The sequence below is a fragment of the Diabrotica virgifera genome, chromosome 3, assembly GCF_917563875.1.
Source record: "Diabrotica virgifera virgifera chromosome 3, PGI_DIABVI_V3a".
NCBI lineage: Eukaryota > Metazoa > Arthropoda > Insecta > Coleoptera > Chrysomelidae > Diabrotica > Diabrotica virgifera.
Window position 1 is genome coordinate 102448050 of NC_065445.1, and position 21717 is coordinate 102469766.

Consider the following 21717-nt stretch of genomic DNA (forward strand, 5'->3'; position numbering starts at 1 on the left):
TAAATAACTTTTTATTAAGTTCACGTCTTAAATCAATTATTTATCAAATACACTATATATCAATATTATTTAATCATAAATCAACAACTCAAAATATTCCCGATGCCATGTCAAATATTTAAAATTGTCACTGATTGTCACCGTCTGACTGACAGTATGCTGACAATATTCTATTGGACTGAGTGCGTTGTATGACAAAGATAGATTTGGAAATATTACCACGGACACTGTGTTCATTTTTTTCGAATCCTGAAAAAACCAATAAATATTTTTGAAAAATTTAAACTCAGCATGAAATACTATATTATTACCGAGGGCCGAAAGTCCCTTAGAATGAATAAAAAGTTTATTTTGAATGAGATATTTTAAATTAAATATCACACTAAATTTTCCCTTAGATTTTCACCCCCGTTACTTATTAAAATAAACATTATAGAAGTTCTCAGGGACTTTCTGCCCTCGCCAATAACATAATCTTTCATTCTGCGTTTAAATTATTCAAAAATACTTATTAGTTTTCTCAGGATTCGAAAAAAATGAATCCCCATTTGAATAGCATTGCAGCCGAAAATACGTACCTATCCTTTTAATTTGATTGAAAATGAATCGTACCGCATGGGAAAAGTTATAGCGGACGGACTATATGTATGCTCATAGCCAATATTAATTGTAACTTAAAATAAAAAAATATCGAACAAAATAGTACAGAATCAATTAAAAAATAAAAAAATATGTTTGGTTTTAAAATTTTATAGTAGTTTATGGTTTAATATTTACAAATTAAAATGTGATTAAAAAATGTAGTAAAATTTTCATTTTTGCGCCATCAGCATTTGTTTGGTTTAAATATGGCACTCATATTGTTAAGAAAATTAATAAAAAGAAAAATGTATTAAAACTTAATATCGACCAACTAATATTTTTGTGAAGTGAAACTTGAAACCATAGAATAATCTTTTTATTCTTTTCATAAATATTTGCTACTTTTGTAGAACACTTTTTAATTTAATGCGATATAACGTACCTTATATACTTAAAATAGGATACACTAATTTAATGTATTGATTTAGAAATGTATTACCATATTGGAAAAAACAGTAAAATAAAATTATCTAACAATCACCATTTGAACTTGACATAAAAGTTTTATAATCTTTATTTAAATTAAGAATCACACCTATTATATAAGATTGTTGTTACACAGTGTGTTTAGCCTAGTTTGTTGGAATAAGACATTTGCCGAACTTAAAAGCTAATAAAATAAAAAGTTTATCATGCTAGATCATTATTATCTTATATATGAATGGATCTCACATTTTAAAAACAAATCAATAACATATTTTAACTATCTAACTATATCAAATAAACTTTACAGCGTTTCACCCCGAATCGAACATTGATACGAGAAGTACTTGTATATTTGCTTCGCTAAATAAACTGTTTATTCAATATCAAAAACATTGAAAACTAATATCTACATCTAATATCTAAATCAATTACTTTTAATGGGAAATAAGCCACAATTTTACCAAAAAATGATTTTATTAACGTTTCGAAGCCCAAATCGGATTTCGAAACGTTAATAAAATCATTTTTTTGGTAAAATTGTGGCTTATTTCCCATTAAAAGTAATTGATTATAAAAATGTCACAATAAAATAGCTTCAGAACAACATTAATATCTAAATATAATACTAAACATACAACACGTAATTTCTAAGCGATAATATAGTTTTTTTGTTAAACAACGAACGTTAGTACTCAGTGGTCCTATTAATTATTTTAAGTAATTTAGGAAAAATGAAAACAAAAAAAAAGATTAACTAAAATACATGTCAACCAATACACAAGAGGCTTACGATAATTACAAGACAATAAGAAACAAAAGACAGGCACCTGTAAGAAAAATAAAAAATGATCACTGGGTACGTTTTTCGAAAGAAATGGAATGTGAATCTTAGCGTTTGCAAAAGGAAATAATGGTGCTTTATAACGAGGTCAAAGAACGAAGGTAAAGGAACTAATGGAACCGTACACATGGCCTACTTTGCCCAGCAAATTTCAGTTTTATTTAAATATTTCTTTTCTTAGCACATATAAATAAATACAAAAATTATTTTGAGAACTCTCGAAATATTAACCGAGAATGTTCTTATCATTTTTTATAAAAATCTGTAACACAGCCGAGAAAAAAAAATAAATACAAGGTGGGCAAAGTTGGCCCGGAAAAGTTCAACATTGCCCACCCATTTTAAATTCACTGTAGGGCAAAATTAAAACGTAATAGAACTACTTTGCCCATGGCATACGTTTTAATTTGTCTACTATCCCCACAATATACGTTTTTAATTTAATTTTTTAATAAAAACTAGAACAAAAAAGCTCTATTTTTCAGAGTTTTCTTCAATTTCGGAGAAACTTTTATTAAACAATTGGAAAAAAAATTATTACACTTTTATTATAAAAATATAAAAAAAATTACACTTTCATTAAAAAAAAAACACAAAAAATTATAACTGAAAACAACTTAAATTTTCTTTAAAAGAAAAATATCCTCTTCTACTTTTGGAAAGTTCCTTTAATATTTTTATAATGTCTTCAAAATTGACGTCCGATATGTCTAATATGTTTGGATAAAAAAAAACCATTTATATTTTTTCTTAAAAATTTTACGGTGTAGTATGTATTGTCGTCGTTAATTTCTACTATAATTCCGTTGAAATGTTTAACGGTTTTTTTTTTGTAAGAAATTGGACCACCACAAAAGTACCAATTTTTAAATTATTTCCATCTACTTCGATATTTTCATCAGACTCGATATTTTCAACCATTTCATCCTGCTCTTCTTCATGTAATTCATGGGCCTCCCCACCAATATCATCGTCACTGTTAGTCATTTCCATTTCTTCTGCTAAATTTTCGTTGTCACTCGTCTCCATCTCTATTTTTTCTTCTAAATTCTCGTTTCCACTTCCCTCCTGATTCTGACCAATTTCTTCAAATTGAACTGATTGACCGGGTTCAGTATTAAGCAACTTTTTCTTTCGTTTTTTAATGGTATCCCCTTTCTTTTTCTGTTGTAAAAAATTTAATAATGCTTTATCAATTTCAGAACTTACTCTTTTGGCAAATCTCTCATTTGGCATCTTTTTTAGCACTTCATGTGGGTAAAAGGGACAAATTCCAGTTGCACGAAATGAACTTTGAAGATTTTTTTGAAAATTTGGTTCAATCGCGTCTATTAGTTTTGTTAGCAATTTGAAGAAATATTCAACTGAATTTAAGTTAGGTTATCTAGTTTTTAAATCAGTAAGGATCTTTTTCCAGACTCTTTTGAAAGGCCGGAAAAATCCAACATCAAGTGGTTGTGTAAGCCCCGTAGAATAAGGTGGCAAAAATACACACCTTATATTTGCCCTTTGACAAGCCCTTATTTTCTCAATATTCAAATGTGAGGACAAGTTGTCCCCAATCAAAACCTTTGTGCTATTATCCCGTTTTGACCAAGGTAAAACAACTTTAAAAAACCAGTCTTGGAAAGTTGATGCATCAAACCATCAAGATTTTGTTCCATTAAACAAAGTACGAGGGGGACCACCCGTTATCCATCTATCATATAATCTTTCAGCTTTATAAACGACATACAGTGGTAGACATTCTCCTGTTGCGGTAGCTGCGAACATTAGAGACACTGCGCTTTTAGTGGCATTCATGTATCTTTCCGGGTATTTTGTCCCTCGTCGAAATACACATTTTTGGGTACCAGGGTCATCTGACAGATTTGTCTCGTCATAATTTAGGATATTTTGAGGTTCGATGTTTTCAAGTGTTATTTTTAAATTATTAAAATATCCCTCTATGATTTCTTCAGTGTTGGCTGCCCTGGAACGTTTAACGTTTTGGCAGTGCCTTTGAGTTAAAATGTGCTTATGTCGTGACAAAAAAGCCTTGACCCAGTCACAACTAGGAAGATTGTTGTTAGAGAAATAAACAACTCGAGTTCCTCTGGCCTCTAAATATTGTTTGACAAGCATTGTAATCTCTAGGCTTGTTAAAAGAGCGCCATATTCTGCACTTGCTATAACAACATCCACTAAATGACGTTCTTCTATTTTAGTGAGTGCAAGGGGATGGCCAATGGAGGAAACATGCGTTCGTTTAATTTTATTCAGAATGGTTCGGCGTGGCACCTTAAAACGTTCTTCTGCCTAACGGGAACTTAAACCTCCTCTCACTGCTTCCACAGCTCGTTCAAGCATGGCTTTACAGTAGTTTACATACTGCCTTGCTCCCAATTTTTTTCTGCTTTTTCTAGGCATTTTGATTGATCCTTGAACGAAAAAAAAAACACAATTAGTTAAATACTGACAGGCTGTTTTACGTAAAAATTTATACTTTGTGACGTTAAACTCAAAAGCACACTTCCGTTTCCTTTTAAATGCCTCTAAAACATTTTATATAAAAAATAAAAAATTAAAAATTAAAGACAAATGACAGGACAACATTGCCCACTTGGATTTTATTTTATAAAGAAGAAACATGTAATCCCTGATAAACGTTTCATCGCAAATTCAGTTAAAACAATACTAAATAAGACGTATAAACAAATATTTAGTTAATATTCCTACTGGTGTAGACCCAGCAGTGCTTAGCTTTTACCCTAAAAAAACTACAAACACGTGTTCAAATTTCTTACCTTACTACAAGCGTTACACTTCAGTCACACAGGTTAGATCACACTGTCTTGATTTCTGCATGTTTCTTAGTGCGCGCGTAAACGTCTGTGGTACTTTGCTATGTTGCCAAGTATTTTTTTTTACAAATATTATAACCCTTACAGTGGGCAAAGTTGAACCCACTGGGCAAAGTAGGCCATGTTTACGGAACCAAAACACATAGAAAATGATACATGGATTGACTATCTAAAAAGCAGAGGAAGAATAAATGACGCTAGAACAGAAAACATCAGAAACTCCCACAAGTAATAAAGTTAATATAAATACACAGTCATTTCGAAAAGCTGAATAACAGAAAAGCTGAAGGTAAAGACGAAACACCAAACGAATTTTTGAAATATTGTAGAGAAGCAATGACAGTTAAAACATTAATTAACAAAACTATAAAACACTACTATTCAAAAAAGGTGATAAAAACAGAGATAAAACTGTAGAGGTACTTATATAGGACAGTCAATGAGGGTATTTGGCTCCGAATTCCATCCTACTACATCGATTTACTTGATATTTTCAAAGTAGGTAGGAAATAGCTCTAGAAACAGAGTCTACCCTATACCGATATGTGCTTTTATCTTGGGGGGTGGTTCCCACCCCTTCTCGGGGGTGGAAATTTTTTGGTTAAAATAACCACGGAAGTGGCTAGAGAACCTAATTATAAGCAAAAACTGTTCTATAATTTTTTTTGAAAACTCAATACTTTTTGAGTTATTCATAGTTGAAAATTGGCCATTTTCATTGAAAAATGACACCTTTTCGGACGGTTTTTTGCGAATACCTTAAAAACTATGCATCTAACGAAAAAAACTATAAAAAATATTTTTATAGCTTATAACAAAACAAAGAGATTGGTTCCTTCTTAAATCTTCTAGTTGTAATACACAAAGAGATATGGTAGGTGAGAAGAGTTTGTTTTTTGGTGCATGCTCAAATTGGTGTATTCAACTTGAAATAACAGAGAAACGGTCGAGTTTAGGTGTATAATGCTACCACTATCTTTTGTAGTGTTTGAAAATACCTTTAAAATGAGCAATACTAAATGTCGATTACGTTCAAACTAAGCGAGATCCTGCAAACAAAATTGATGACTAATGTACGTTGAAAAAAAAGGAGAAGTATATTTAACCCCTCATCCATCAGAATTTAAATGCATCGTTTTCCTTCTACAATACTTTTTATTAAAGTGTTGTTTCTATGTTTAAAAAGTTGGGCGGGTTTAAAATTAATGGTTTTTGAAAAAATAAGATCAAATTACAGAGCGCATTTTTAAATTTTCCTAACAATCTTTCTTTTTCTCCATGTAACTCGAAAATAAAAAGAGATACGAAAAAGGATACCGAACAAAAATGTTGGCTTTTTTAGGCAAAAATTTTGTTTTTGTTTTAATTTGATCTTATTTTTTTACAAAAACCATTCATTTTAAACCCGTCCAACTTTTTGAACATAGAAATAACACTATAATTAAAGGTATTGTAGAAGAAAAACGATGCATCTAAATTATGGTGGATAAGGAGTTAAATATACTTCTCATTTTTTCTTAAAATACATTAGTCATCAATTTTTTTGTAGCATATTTCACTTAGTTTGAACGTAATCGACATTTAATATTGCTCATTTTAAAGGTATTTTCAATCAATATAAAAGGTATTATACACCTAAAATCGACCGTTTCTCTGTTATTTCCAGTTGAATGAACCGATTTGAGCATGCAGCAAAAAAACAAACTCTTTTCACCTGCCATATCTCTTTTTGTATTATAACTAGAAGATTTATGAAGGAACAAATCTCTTTGTTTTTTTTATAAGCTACAAAATTGTTTTATATAGTTTTTTTAGTTAGATGTATATTTTTAAGGTATACGCAAAAACCCGCTCGAAAAGGTGTTACATTTCAATGAAAATGGCCAATTTTCAACCGCGAATAACTCAAGAAGTATTAAGTTAAAAAATATATAAAACAGTTTTTGCTTAGAATTAGGTTCTCTAGCCACTTCCGTGGTTATTTTAACCAAAAAATTTTTCCGCCCCCGAGAAGGGGTGGGAACCACCCCCAAGATAAAAGCGCACATTTGCATAGGGTAGAATTCGGAAGTAATATCCTATTCTTGCTCCCATTGACTGGCGTAATAAACTTGTTAAATACTACCCTAAAACTTACAACTAAAATAATATAAGAACTAATGAATCGGAGGATAAGTTTAGTAGATAAACTTAGTAGATAAGTTTAGTAGGGTTTTCGTACTGGAAGATGGTGTATAGTAGATGCAATATTTGTCATAAAGTATATTACTGAGAAATCACTAGAGTAGAGTATATTAGACCAGCATTTCTGTGTGTGATTAACTTGAAGAAAACATTTGACAGATTAAGGGCCGGTACTTTATGTCTCCGTTAACAGCCGGTTAGTTAACCGAGGTTTAATCGGGACATAAATATATGCAAAACATAGACATAAACGCAATTATACTTATTATTATATTCATAAATAATTATAATAATAATTATAATTGCTTTTATTACAACGCAAGAGGCCCTATGGGGTACTTTTCTGTCCCGATTAAACCCCGGTTAGCTAACCGAGGTTTAACCGGGACATAAAGTACCGGCCCTAAGACTCAAAGATGTAATTCATATGCTGTATAATAGAAGTGCTGTATAGAGAAGTTAAATATCATAAATAAGTACTATTAAAAACATCTGCCAAAACAACAAAATGAAAGTGAGAATAGATGGACAATTTACAGAATGTACACAATATTGGTAGACATGAGCAGCAAAATAAAACTCATTGAGCCCAATGCTCTTTAATTTAATTATGGATGAAATCATCAAACATTTCAACAAAGGAAGATGATAAAGAAGGGGCAACAAAGAAAAAAAATAATCTGTTACGCAGACGACGCAATAATTAGTGTGTGTCGATAAAGTTAAGTTGAAGTCTTAAGAAATGAGAATAAGTTAATATCGTTAATAAAAATTGCCTCTATTCAATTACGAAAAACTATAGTAATACGCCTTGAAAATTCAATTCCATTTTTTCAAATGAGATCCCAAGTAATATATTTTATTTTATAACATTTAAACATTGGTTGAAATGGATTAATAACTTTAATGTATTAATTTTAAGGTGTTTCCAATCTAAATGAGACATACTGTATAATGAGTGGAAAAAATCATTAGGTTACTTAGTTAATATTAAAAATTAATGACATTTTAATGATAATAATAATAATTACTTACTTTAAGCTCTGTCATTAAGCTTTCGTGGAATCCTATCGTTGCAAACTTGGTGGCACTGTAATCGGTACATTTGTAAGTGCCAAGAAATCCTGTTAAACTGCCTACCGTTACAATATGACCATTCTTTTGTTTAATCATATCAGGCAAGAATGCTTTGGTAGTCTAAAATATGATAAGAAGAGAGACATGATTAAAAAAATAAAGGACAAACCTATTTTTAACGTGTACCACAAATAAATATTTTAAGAAAATATATTAAACTGACTACTTATTTAGACTTCCTAACTACATACTTAATATATTAATATAATTTTAAAATCTATAATATGCAACTTAGAGGCAGATCTAACAATGATTTATACAGATGGATCAAAAATTAAAGAAAGTATAACAAATCCAATATAGTAGTACAACACAATTTTCGAAAAGGCAGGTCTATTAACAATGCCTTTATAACTTTTGGAGTACATGAATGCACTGCTTGAATCGCAAATACTTCCGGAGCCTTGGAGTGGTTGGTAGTACTCACCAAAAACTTTTTAGAAGAATCGCCCCATATGTCTCCTCTTGTGCATCGTAGAGAATTAACATATCGGAAAAAAAACGGGAAAAATTGGGAAAAAGCAGGTTTTTCCGTTTTTTTCCAGACCATTGGAAAAATTGGAAAAAATGGGAAAATTTGAAAATATTTTTTAATTGAGACTTAAGTGTACTGAAACTAAGAAACTTTAATTGTAAGTGTCAAAACCGAAACGCGATCCCGCGTACCAAAAAAAGTTGATTAATAGCAAGCTGAAAATTTGTTAATAGCTTAATGGTGTCTAGTCGGACAAACTTTTATGTACGGGAACACTGGAACAGGCGAAGTTTTAATTGTGGAACAGTTTAAAAATTTGGAACGTCAGATTACGAAAACACCCCATGTGTTTTGTCGGACAGAACTTCCAATTGATTTGTTACCGTTTCATTAAACGCTCATGCAAAAATGACTTAAACTCTCATGCATTTGACATGTTCTTCGCGTTGGACTCATTAAAATGCCCAGTTGGTGATAAATACCAGTCTGATTTTTACATGAGAGTTTAATTAAATTATAACAAATCAATTAGAAGTTCTCTTCAACAAAATACATGGAACGTTTTCGTAGTCTGGCTTTCAATTTTTTAACCTGTTCCACAATTAAATCTTCCCCTGTTCCAGTGTTCCCATACATCAAAGTTTGTCCGACTAGACACCGTTAAGCTATTAACAAATTTTCAGCTTGCTATTAATCAACTTTTTTTGGTACGCGGGATGCAGGTCTATAAGTATGTACCCCAAATATGCTGTCTATCGCCTTTTAACTACAGCCATTTTTGACTACAGCCATAGGAAAAGAAGGAACGGAAAGATCAATGGAAAGATGGCAGAAAGAGTGGAACAACACGGAAGATGTTGCCCATGTGGATGGTTAAATAATATAAATGCCGATGATAAAAGTGGACTCTGAAGTGTACATAATAATACACCTCTTATAAAATTGTGGAAAATAACGTTGTCAAAAAATATAAAAATAGGCTCTAATAAAAGGTCGTTAAAAATTATTTAAAAAAAAGTGTCGTCGAAGACACTTAAATGAAAGCATTTCATTGTGGCATTCTAGAAATTATTAAATATCTCTTTGGGAATATATTATATGGCAAATTACTTCGGCTGGCGTTACTGCTTCCAAATTGGAAGCTGCTTATATTTTTTATTTTTAGTGAAATATTCTATATCTGAAGAGCTTATTTCCAAAGTGTCTTAAATCCATGTAATGTAAAACTGAGAAATTACAGATTTTCGTTCAAATTTAACATACAAATTATACAATTTTACAATTTTCATATGCACTTTTAAATGGTAAATAAGTCGTTTTGGTACATAAAACTTTATTCTAAACCTGAAGAAATCTATAAAGATTTAAAAAAAAATTAAAAAAACGAAATTTTGGATTTAAGACATTTTGGAACTAAGCTCTTCATCTATAACCTTCAATTTAATACTTACCCAGTAATGTGAAATTATATTCACTTTAAAAGTTTTCTCAATCATATAGTCCGGGATTTCTAATAAAGTTTGACCACATACAATCCCTGCATTGTTAATTAAAATATCTACTACTCCAAATTCTTCTTTGACTATTTTTGAATATTTGTATACTAGTTCTCTTTGTGTAATGTCCACAACGTACGTAGTGATATCAAGATTCTTCTGTCTGCAGATATTTTTTAATTTATCCAAAGCTAAAACAGAGACAAAATTTTGTTAACTAAATTCTGTAAACTTTAATTGTTACCTAGTTAAAAATATTATCAAATACGTGTATAAGCTAGTATAATTTGTTCCTGCTTTTGCCTTCCTTTATATACAGAGAGAGTCTGTAATTTGGAATAAATTCAATATCTCAAATACTAATTGTTTTTTTGAAAAATGCTCAGACCCGTCGATTAGTATTTCAAACTGTCCTTTTTGACATACAATAATAATGTATACAGGGTGTCCCAATTTAGAGATATGACGTCATCGTTGATTTTCTTAAATGGCAACACTGTCATTTTGATAGCTATTTTGATAGGGTGTGTAAAGTTATACACAACTGCAAAATATCAAATTTTTATTCTCTACCATTCACAAGATAATAGAAAATAACAAAGTTATGTCTGTAATTTGAAATAAATTCAATAATTAAAATAATAATTGTTTTTTTGAAAAATGCTCAGACCCGTCGATTAGTATTTCAAACTGTCCTTTTTGACATACAATAATAATGTATACAGGGTGTCCCAATTTAGAGATATGACGTCATCGTTGATTTTCTTAAATGGCAACACTGTCATTTTGATAGCTATTTTGATAGGGTGTGTAAAGTTATACACAACTGCAAAATATCAAATTTTTATTCTCTACCATTCACAAGATAATAGAAAATAACAAAGTTATGTCTGTAATTTGAAATAAATTCAATAATTAAAATAATAATTGTTTTTTTGAAAAATGCTCAGACCCGTCGATTAGTATTTCAAATTGTCATTTTTGGGTTACAATAATAATGTACACAGGGTGTCCCAATTTAGAGATATGACGTCATCGTTGAGTTTCTTAAATGGCAACACTGTCATTTTGATAGTTATTTTGATAGGGTGTGTAAAGTTATACACAACTGCAAAATTTCAAATTTTTATTCTTTACCATTCACAAGATAATAGAAAATAACAAAGTTATGTCTGTAATTTGAAATAAATTCAATAATTAAAATATTAATTGTTTTTTTGAAAAAATGCTCAGACCCGTCGATTAGTATTTCAAATTGTCATTTTTGGGTTACAATAATAATGTACACAGGGTGTCCCAATTTAGAGATATGACGTCATCGTTGAGTTTCTTAAATGGCAACACTGTCATTTTGATAGTTATTTTGATAGGGTGTGTAAAGTTATACACAACTGCAAAATTTCAAATTTTTTATTCTCTACCATTCACAAGATAATAGAAAATAACAAAGTTATGTCTGTAATTTGAAATAAATTCAATAATTAAAATAATAATTGTTTTTTTGAAAAATGCTCAGACCCGTCGATTAGTATTTCAAATTGTCATTTTTGGGTTACAATAATAATGTACACAGGGTGTCCCAATTTAGAGATATGACGTCATCGTTGAGTTTCTTAAATGGCAACACTGTCATTTTGATAGTTATTTTGATAGGGTGTGTAAAGTTATACACAACTGCAAAATTTCAAATTTTTGTTCCCTATGATTTACAATATAATAAAAAATAACAAAGTTATGAAAAACAAGTAATCAAATAATAATTGAATTTAATTATTTCAAATAAGCAAATGCTCATACATAACGTTGCCCATTGACAATTTGACAATAATTGAGGGCCAACATTATGAGTATTTGCTTAATTGGAATAATTAAATTCAATTATTATTTGATTACTTGTTTTTCATAACTTTGTTCTTTTTTATTTTCTTGTAAATGATAGGGAACAAAATTTGAAATTTTGCAGTTGTGTATAACTTTACACACCATATCAAAATAACTATCAAAATGACAGTATTGCCATTTAAGAAAATCAACGATGACGTCATATCTCTAAATTGGGACACCCTGTATACATTATTATTGTATGTCAAAAATGACAGTTTAAAATACTAATCGACGGGTCTGAGCATTTTTCAAAAAAACAATTATTATTTTAATTATTGAATTTATTCCAAATTACAGACATAACTTTGTTATTTTCTATTATCTTGTAAATGGTAGAGAATAAAAATTTGATATTTTGCAGTTATGTATAACTTTACACACCCTATCAAAATAGCTATCAAAATGACAGTGTTGCCATTTAAGAAAATCAACGATGACGTCATATCTCTAAATTGGGACACCCTGTGTACATTATAATTGCATGTCAAAAAGGACAATTTGAAATATTAATCGACGGGTCTGAGCATTTTTCAAAAAAACAATTAGTATTTGAGATATTGAATTTATTCCAAATTACAGACTCTCTCTGTATAGTTTCCAAGATAATCAACAACGTATGAATCAACAACCTATATTCTATGAGAATAGAAAACAAACTAGGAAGCAAGAAAGTAGAAAGCTATAGCGAGGAACTCCATAGGAAAAATGTATAAAACTTAAACGAGTATTTGCAGGTTACTACTATGGAAATATTAGGGTAAAAGGAGAAAACAAATATGTATAAGGAATCCAAAACGGTATTGATGGACATGTGAGGTAAAATCATAATCACAGAAAAAATGGAAATCTTATTACAAAAACATGAAAAGAAGAAACATATGTAAATTATGCCAAATACAATTATTATGAAACAAAAAAAGCAGTAAATATGCACAAAAATAAGATTGGTAAACAATTATTACCTTAAAATCAGATAAAAAGAGATTTTAACAATTGACCCGATTAAACTATTAGACTGGAAGGAATAACACGAAGATGTTTTTATTGTGAATAGAACAAATTTTCTCGATGAGAGATATATGAAAGATACATAACGGATGCAGTACTAATAACGTGTGATCCAAAATTATTGTCACCATAGGTGGCTCTGAACGACAGATATAGCTGCTATACAGTGCATGTCTATTCTTAATTCAGATATACTTTACTGTTTATGTCAACTTTGCAGTGTACGTCAACTTAACAAGAAAAGTTAGGTTATGTAGAGATGTGGTGGATATATAGCATCTTGTTTGATTTTATTTATTATTGTTACTAATAATTTTGTTAATTCTTTTTATTTTTGATTAAAGTTCTGTGTAAAGGTTTTGACTGAATTTTTATGTTTTATAATGTTAATCAAAATTAATTGATAAACCAATGATATAAATTCAGATTAAAACAAGACATACGTAATTTTTTGCACGGCTAGCTTTGATCCCAATAATTGTGGATCGTTCGTTATATACAAGATGAAATAAAACAAGCATTAAAAGGTATGGAAAATAAGAAAGTACCTAACCCAAGAGGTATCTAGGGGTACTAAATAAGGTACTAAAGAATTCACCAGAAATGATAATAAAACAACTATGCGATTTGCGATATACATATCTACTCTTTAAACAGTAGAGGGATTTTGAAAGAAAGGAAAAAAAGCGTATATAACTTCGATATATAAAGAGGATGATCACAAAAATACGAAAATTATAAAGAATTAAGTCGGAATCTACTGGTAGACTATGTGACTGTAAAGAATTTTAAGAAAGTGACTAATACAAGAAATGACAGATGTAGAAGAGCAGAGTAGATTTAGAGCTGGTTCTTTAGAGCTGCTTTTATTTGCGGACGACCAGTTCTGAGAATGAGGAGAACGCAACGTAAGTAGGAAAGAAATTACTTGAAGGTTACTTAGAAGATGATCTGGAAATGAATGCTACAAAATATATGTAATATTAAGGTCCTACGTAGAATAAGCAAGGAATTATTATTATTAACACAACCAAAAAATATAAATTAGAATATCTGGCCATGCTGTAAGAAATGAAAAGATATGTGGTTTATTGCAACTCAGTCTTCAGAGCAATTTATTTGGAAAAAGGGGATCAAGGAGAAGAATATCTTGAAGAATATCCTTTGTATTTAGCGGTTCGCGTGCATAACTTTTCGTTGTGAGCTGATCTTGCGCCTCAGAGTGTGCTATTAAAATATCGATATCTTGTCCAAAAATAAACCTACGAACCCTTTTACAAGCTAAAAATGTTCCTCTTGTTTTAGTTTTTCTATCATTACTGTTAATTCAAGTATAAATTTAATGTTTATTGCTCAAATTAGCTTAAAACTTTTATAAACAAATTGATTTACAATTTTTTTAAGAAAATTACAATGTCAAACGTTTATAACTTTCATACAAATAAAGATAAAGTAATTTAAAAAAAAAATTAAATGGCTATATAATAAGCTTTAAAATGAGACTTTGTTATTTGCATGCGTAGAAGCCGAGTTACGATCGAAAAATACTAATTTTTCAACCATTTTGGACTGATTTTAGTCGAGGCATTGAAGGATTGAAGTGTCGATTTTTTTGCAGTAAGACGGATTTTAATGCGGATTGGTGCGTTGGATTCGTGAGAATGTCAGGAAATTTTGTGAAATAATTTAATGAATGAGAAATCTCAAATTGCATTTGTGCATAAGAAAAATGCATTTCAAAAATGCATTTCGGTAAATAGTAGGAAAAATTGACTCAATTTTCTGACACGGGGGTTTTTGGGGTCGCTGAAAATGAATATGAAGTCGGCGAGAGTGTCCAAAATACCTGGTGCATGCAGCGGGTGTAATAAACGTCTTCCTCTGGAGTATTATGGTAATTTATTATATAATTAGTTTAAACTCGTTACTCGGGGGGTTTTTGGGGTAATCTATTTTCTTCGATGTAGCTATAGTGATCGAAAAGGGTGGTATTTTTATTATAAATAAACATGAATTTTTATTATTATAATATATTTATGGTTAAAAAAGTTCATTATACAAAATTTATCGTAAATTTATCTTTATAATTCATTTTCTTCATCATTATTATCTTCTTCTTCATTATTGCCTTCCTCTCTCGAGTCCAATGCAATATTTGTGCAGTCAGAGCCTGCACAATTTTTGCAGGCTAAATAACAAACTAACCCATGCTTCCTGCACCCGCATGAATTGCCGCAGTCTGACTTACCACTACAGAATATTAAATTTAAAATGTTTGGAGGACCAGGTGGCTGAGTCATTCTAACTGGAATTAATACATTATTTTGTAATTCCCATCCACAATCGGTTGGGTTTATGTTACTGTCTTCTCCATGCAGCCAAATTTGTGTTTGTAAATATACCCTTTTTAAATGCTGGGTAAATGCATCAACAGATGAAAGAATTTTTCCAATGACAAATCTTTTTATTTTTGGCAATAGCCATTAAGTACATTCTGTATCTAGTAATTTTCTCTTAAGGCAAAACCACATCATCCACTTACGCCTTAATTCAAACTGCTTTAAATGATATGAAATTAGAATTTAATCGTTGCGATATTTATTTTGAATGACCCCAAAGACGCCCGAGTAACAAGTTTGGGCCAATTATTTAACAAGTTACCATAATAGTACAGAGAAAGACGTTTATTACACCTGTTTCAGGCACCAGGTAGTTTGCACACTTTCACCGACCTCATATTCATTTTCAGCGACCCCAAAAACCCCCCGAGTAATGAGTTTAAGCCAATTATATGATAAATTACCACAATACTCCAGAGGAAGACCTTTATTGCACCCGCTGCAGGCACCAGGTAGTTTGCACACTCTCGCCGACCTCATATTCATTTTCAGCGACCCCAAAAACCCCCCGAGTAATGAGTTTAAGCCAATTATATGATGAATTACATACCACAATACTCCAGAGGAAGACGTTTATTACACCCGCTGCAGGCACCAGGTAGTTTGCACCCTCTCGCCGACCTCACATTCGTTTTCAGCGACCCCAAAAACCCCCCGAGTAAGAAAATTGAGTCAATTTTTCCTACTATTTAACGAAATGCATTTTTGAAATGCATTTTTCTTATGCACAAATGCAATTTCAGATTTCTTATTCATTACATTAGTTCACAAAATTTCCTGACATTCTCACGAATCCAACGCACCAAACTGCATTAAAATCCGTCTTACTGCGCCAAAAATCGACAGTAAAGCCTATTTTCGTGCTTCAATGCCTCGACTATTTTACAAAATCTCGAGTTCAAATTATTGGATTAAAATTTAGTAAAGGCCATTTTCTTTGTTCTTCTTTTTTTTTTTCAAGGAAGAAATTTTATATGAAAATAATTTTTTATCTCTTTTAGTTTACGAGTTCGAGTCTTATACACATTTAAATTGTTTTTACCAATTGTTTGACTACTTTGATCGAAATTCACCCTGGAAATTCGTAGTCAGTAGCCAAAAATATAGGTATATACTTAACTAAAACTTGGATGGGCCCATCGGAATTGAAAAGACCACGGTGACCTGGTTATGGCCCCTAGACCGCGGCAAACAGTTTTTACCAATATTATGTTAAGAAAATAATTAATTGAGCGCTAAACTAACGGTGTTGAATATTTTATTTTGTCCTACTAATATACTATTTAATATTTCTTAGAATGTCCTTTCACTGAATAAAGAAAAAGATTGTTTATAATTAGGTGTCAATTGCATTATCATTAAGTTACATAAATATTCACATTATATAACTCACTATTAGGTCTGTTATTAATTATGCTCATCTTTGAAATATAGGGTATACACCTACTCATATCAAAAAATATGTAAATGCCAAATTAATATAATTTTCGACTTTAAAACTTCTAGAGAACTGTTAATACGGAGGGCTTTTCAGCAATGCCACTTCATCTGATTTATCTCCACATTTTTGTTAAAGCTTCGTTTCGATAATTCTTTAGACTTAGAACACAATTATTAGATCTTGAAAGAGTTTCCTTGATATACCTTCATCTGCCAGTAAACAATTTCTGTAAGTGACAAAGAGAGAGAGAGAGAGAGTGAGGGAGAAAGAGAGAGAGAAAAAGAGAAAGAGAGAAAGAGGAAAAGAGAGAAACAGAGAAAGAGAGAAAGAGACAAAGAGGGAAAAAGAGAAAGAGAGAAGAGAGAGAGAGAGAAGAGGAAGAGAGAAAGAGAGAAAGAGAGTAAGAGAGAAAGAGAGAAATAGAGAAAGAGAGAAAGAGAGAAAGAGAAGAGAGAAAGAGAGAAGAGAGAGAAAGAGAGAAAAAGAGAAAGAGATAGAGGCAAATTTAACTACTCAGTTAACTTGACATTCAGCGAATCTTTATATTAGATATTTAGTTCAGAGAAATAAGGAAAAAAATATCCTGTTGGTGACTCAACCCCCTCCAGGCCAAATCCACATTTTTTGAGTAGTATAGACATCTATAATAATAACTTATATGTTTCCTGCAGCCAATTTTGATGAAATACATAGTTATAAACAAATGAAGATCAAAAAACGGTAAATTTTCGCTTTTTTCGTCGATTACCAAAAAGTTAAGCATTTTAAACAAATTTGAGATTAAGAAACTCATAAATCGTATAAAAAACTTCAATATGGCGTTCGCTGAATATATCTATCGTTATTGGTTGCTTAGAAAATTGCAAAATAAATCATAAATTTTGAGTTTTTATAAATATTCATAACATATGTCAAAATTAACTTGGAACCTTCTTATTACACGGAATACTGAGACTTCTGGTGCTTAAATCATACCCTAAATTTCAAAGCAGTTGGTCAAATAGTTTAAAAGTTATTTAATTTGTTTATCCCAAATTAATTTTTTTTTGCAACACTGTAAGTCAGAAAATGATGGAGTTACAGTAATACTTTGGATAGTTTATGAAAGAAGAAATTTATACTATTAATTTAATTTAAAAAAAATGACAAAAAATAATTCTAAATATTGCAAAATTATTTTGCAAAAACATGTGAATAAAAAAAGGGGGGGCTAACTTCGTCCCTAATTGTCCTAGGACAATTGCTTTTCTTTCTAAATGTGTATAAAAATTCGGTCTTTCTAAATATGAAAAAATAATTTTTCTACGGGTAACGGTTAAAAAGTTATTCTATTTGTTTATAAGTAAGCAAAAAATCGACATGTTTTTGAAAAATAATTTTACACTGTTTAAAATTACTTGTTGTCATTTTTTAAATTAAGTTAATAGTATAAATTTTCTTCTTTTATAAACTGTCCGAAGTATTATTGCAACCTCATAATTTTCTGACTTATAGTGTTGCAAAAGAAATGAATTTGGGATAAACAAATTAAATAACTTTTAAACTATTTGACGAATTGCTTTGAAATTTAAAATATAATTTAAGCACAAGAAGTCTCAGCATTCCGTGTAATAAGAAGGTTCTAAGTTAATTTTTACATAAGTTATGAATATATTTATAAAAACTTAAAATTTATTATTTTTTTGCAATTTTTTAAGCAACCAATAAGGATAGACATATTCAGCGAACGCTATATTGAAGTTTTTTATATGATTTGTGAGTTTCTTACTCTCAGATTTGTTTAGAATGCCTTACTTTTTGGTAATAGACGAAAAAAGCGAAAATTTACCTTTTTTTTATCTTTATTTGTTAATAACTATGTATATCATCAAAATCGGCTGCAGTCAATATACAGTGATGAGCGTGCTAATAACCGCAAAATAGCACAAAAGATGGAAAACTTATGAAGTTGTGAGATAAAAAGAAATGAAACTAGTCGAGCTGGGAAATTTAGCGATATTAACTTAAAGATTTACATTATATTGATTGTTCCCACCTTTATACGTATCAGAGGAGTATTGTCAACTAACACTGTCACTGTGACAGTGGCAGTTGCCAAACTCGTCCGATGCGTCTAAAGATGGGAAACAACCAATATAATGTAAATTTTTAGGTTAGTATTGCTAAATTTCCCAGCTCGACTAGTTTCATTTCTTTTTATCTCACAACTTAATACGTTTTCCATCTTTTGTGCTATTTTGCCGGTTATTATCACGCTCATCACTTAGACTGGGAGATATTATACAGAAGTTCAGCCACGATTTTCTAAGTCCTGCCTTTTGCAATACTGGAAGGGTAGACGATGTAATTACAATCTGTGGAAACATCCACAAATTTCCTGTGACATTTTCCTGTAAAAATTAGATTTTCCCAAAAAATAAAAATAGGGTTTTGCGATGAATTTCTAAGTCCTGCCATATCCGTAGATAGACAGGATACTATCGATTTTATGAAGAAAATTTTTTGGGCAGGACGGTCGCAAAAGTACTTAGGGAGTATACATATATACAAATATGTAATGAAAATAATGAAATTTTCATGATTTTCTAAGTCCTTCCAACTTAATAAACTAAACATATTTATTTCAAAATGATCAAAAAAATATTGGCATGACGTCTTCTAATGTTTAAGTATACTTGTCCCTTGGAAAATTCTGCGGAAAATTCGCACCCTGATTCCGTGATTTTCTAAGTCCTGCCTTTAAAAAGTTATAATACTCAAATACAATCAATACCTTTTCGGTACTCGGCAGGAAGGTTAAACAGTTCTTGTAAGACGGCAGGAGTCCTAGATTTGTAAGAAAATTCGTGAAAAAGTCAACGATTTTCTAAGTCATGCCATTTTGCACATGTTTCAAGAATCTTAATATAAGTCTATATACAAAGAGGCAGGATGGTTTTATGGTTATTTTGTATACAGGGTGGGGCATTAGTGTGGGCTAGTCCAATTACTCGTTTGTCGTAAGATATACGAAAAAAGATATTTAGGTAAAACATGTGCCACAGATAGGACTATAATTTAACAGTATTTTCTAATATACAGGGCTACCCGTTTTCACAGGGTGACAAAAATTTATGTTTTTTTAAATGGAATACCCTGTATATTTTTACATTTGTGGATTCTACTCGATGTTCTCTTTAATAAAATATAGTGTTTTGAAATATTATACGAGGTAGTTTAAAATATAATTACGTTTTTTTTTTTATTTTGTAGGAACATTCACACCCTATACATATTGTTAGTGATTTGATATCCAAACTTCTATTAATTTATGTTTAAACGATTTTTAATATAGTCTACTATTGTCAGTTATTAATAGTATACCAACATGTTTAATTTTAGTATACGGGGTTGGTTGAAACTTGAAACTCGGAATGAGTATTTTTTGAGTTTTCTTAAATGGGACACCCTGTATTTTAGTATTATAATAAAATGATATTTTATGGTACATTTTTATTTGCTAAGCATTTTCTATACCATATTTATATATTAATTTCGGCAGTAAATTGATACAGACAGATTACTCAGGTGGTTTTTGGGGTTTCTGAACAAGAATGTCACATTAGAACAGATCTTTACCTAGTGCCCGGGGTGACTGATATACACGCCGTATTCTTAAATTTCGAGGCTTTCAGACACTAAAGTGATGCAAGTAGATTTCTCGAAGAGTTTTGTGGTTGCTGAACATGAATACGCCATCAGAATCGACCTCCAAAAACTCTCTTAAATTCGAGATCAGTCACCCTTTGCACCAGGTGCTCCGAGGGTCGGTTGTAATGTCATATTCGTGTTCGGCCATCCCAAAAACCATCGAATATTCTGTTTTTTTTTTAATTTATTGCCGATATCCCACGAAACTCCAGATGGCGTGCCTTAGCAGCAACTCTGGGCACTAGGTGATTCAGAGGTCGGTTCTGCTTGCGTATTCGTAACTCCATAAACCTCAAAAATAACAAAATTTTGCCCTTCATACACCGATTTTGACAGGTTTATGCACTTTTGGATGCATGTTATGCGCTAAAATGCAATTTCTACCCATTTTTATATTATACACCTTTTCCTGATGTTATCCTGAACACAATGCAAAAAGTTGCAAGTAGATAGATGCTGTATTTAAAAATCGTTATTCTGGTGTTGTTAGTGTTAGTAAATTTTGCTATCAAATATAGGAAACAATATCAGGATAATATCTACAATCCTACAATATTAGGAAAACGAGTTGAGTGCGGCAACTCAGCGCCTGTTACATGCGTGTGTATTTTGTGTTCGAACAAGTAAGAAGGCGGGATAAAATTGCTATGCAACAAAATAAATTAATAACAACAAATTGACTTTAAGGCAATTAATAATTGCAATAAAGGCAATTAATAAATTTAATAATTTTACGGCAATTTAACACAATTCAACTAATCTGAAAATGCTTCCTAAGGCAGATTAAAATAACATAAAACGTGAAAGATGAGACGTGAAACATGAAACTTGAAATAAGAAACAAATAAATTGTGAAAAAACATTTGATTTCATGTGATATACTAATCGAAGAAACAAAAATAAAATTTGTATAGTCGACAATGGAAAGTTATGACGAGGTCGTTGCTGTCATGGCAAACCTTTATTACTTTCTAAGGGAGGCCGCAGATCAAAGAAACGTGAAGTAAAACATAAAACGTAAAACATGAAACAAAATGAATTGTGAAGGACGAAACCGTTTCATATTATATACTAATCAAAGAAACAAAATGAAAATTTGTATAGCCAACAATGGAAAGTAATGATGACGAGGTTGTTACTCTTGCGGCAACTTTTTATTACTGCCCAACATCATAATCATAGTACGTATTTGGTTGCAAACGAACTAAGTAATCATCTTCCCAAATTTAAATAATTTTATAGACTGAGTAT

At 30.8% G+C, this 21717-nt stretch overlaps 1 protein-coding gene across 1 annotated transcript in view; it reads right to left on the reverse strand.

The window, feature by feature from the left end:
* The window catches only part of LOC126881248 (short-chain dehydrogenase/reductase family 16C member 6), a 110804-nt gene that overhangs the window by 27484 nt on the left and 61603 nt on the right, over positions 1-21717 (reverse strand). The window contains exons 3-4 of the mRNA XM_050645399.1: positions 10000-10235; positions 7972-8133 (exon numbers count right to left, since the gene is read on the reverse strand). Coding sequence (XP_050501356.1) covers positions 7972-8133; positions 10000-10235 — 398 coding nt within the window. The remainder of the gene's footprint in view (positions 1-7971; positions 8134-9999; positions 10236-21717) is intronic.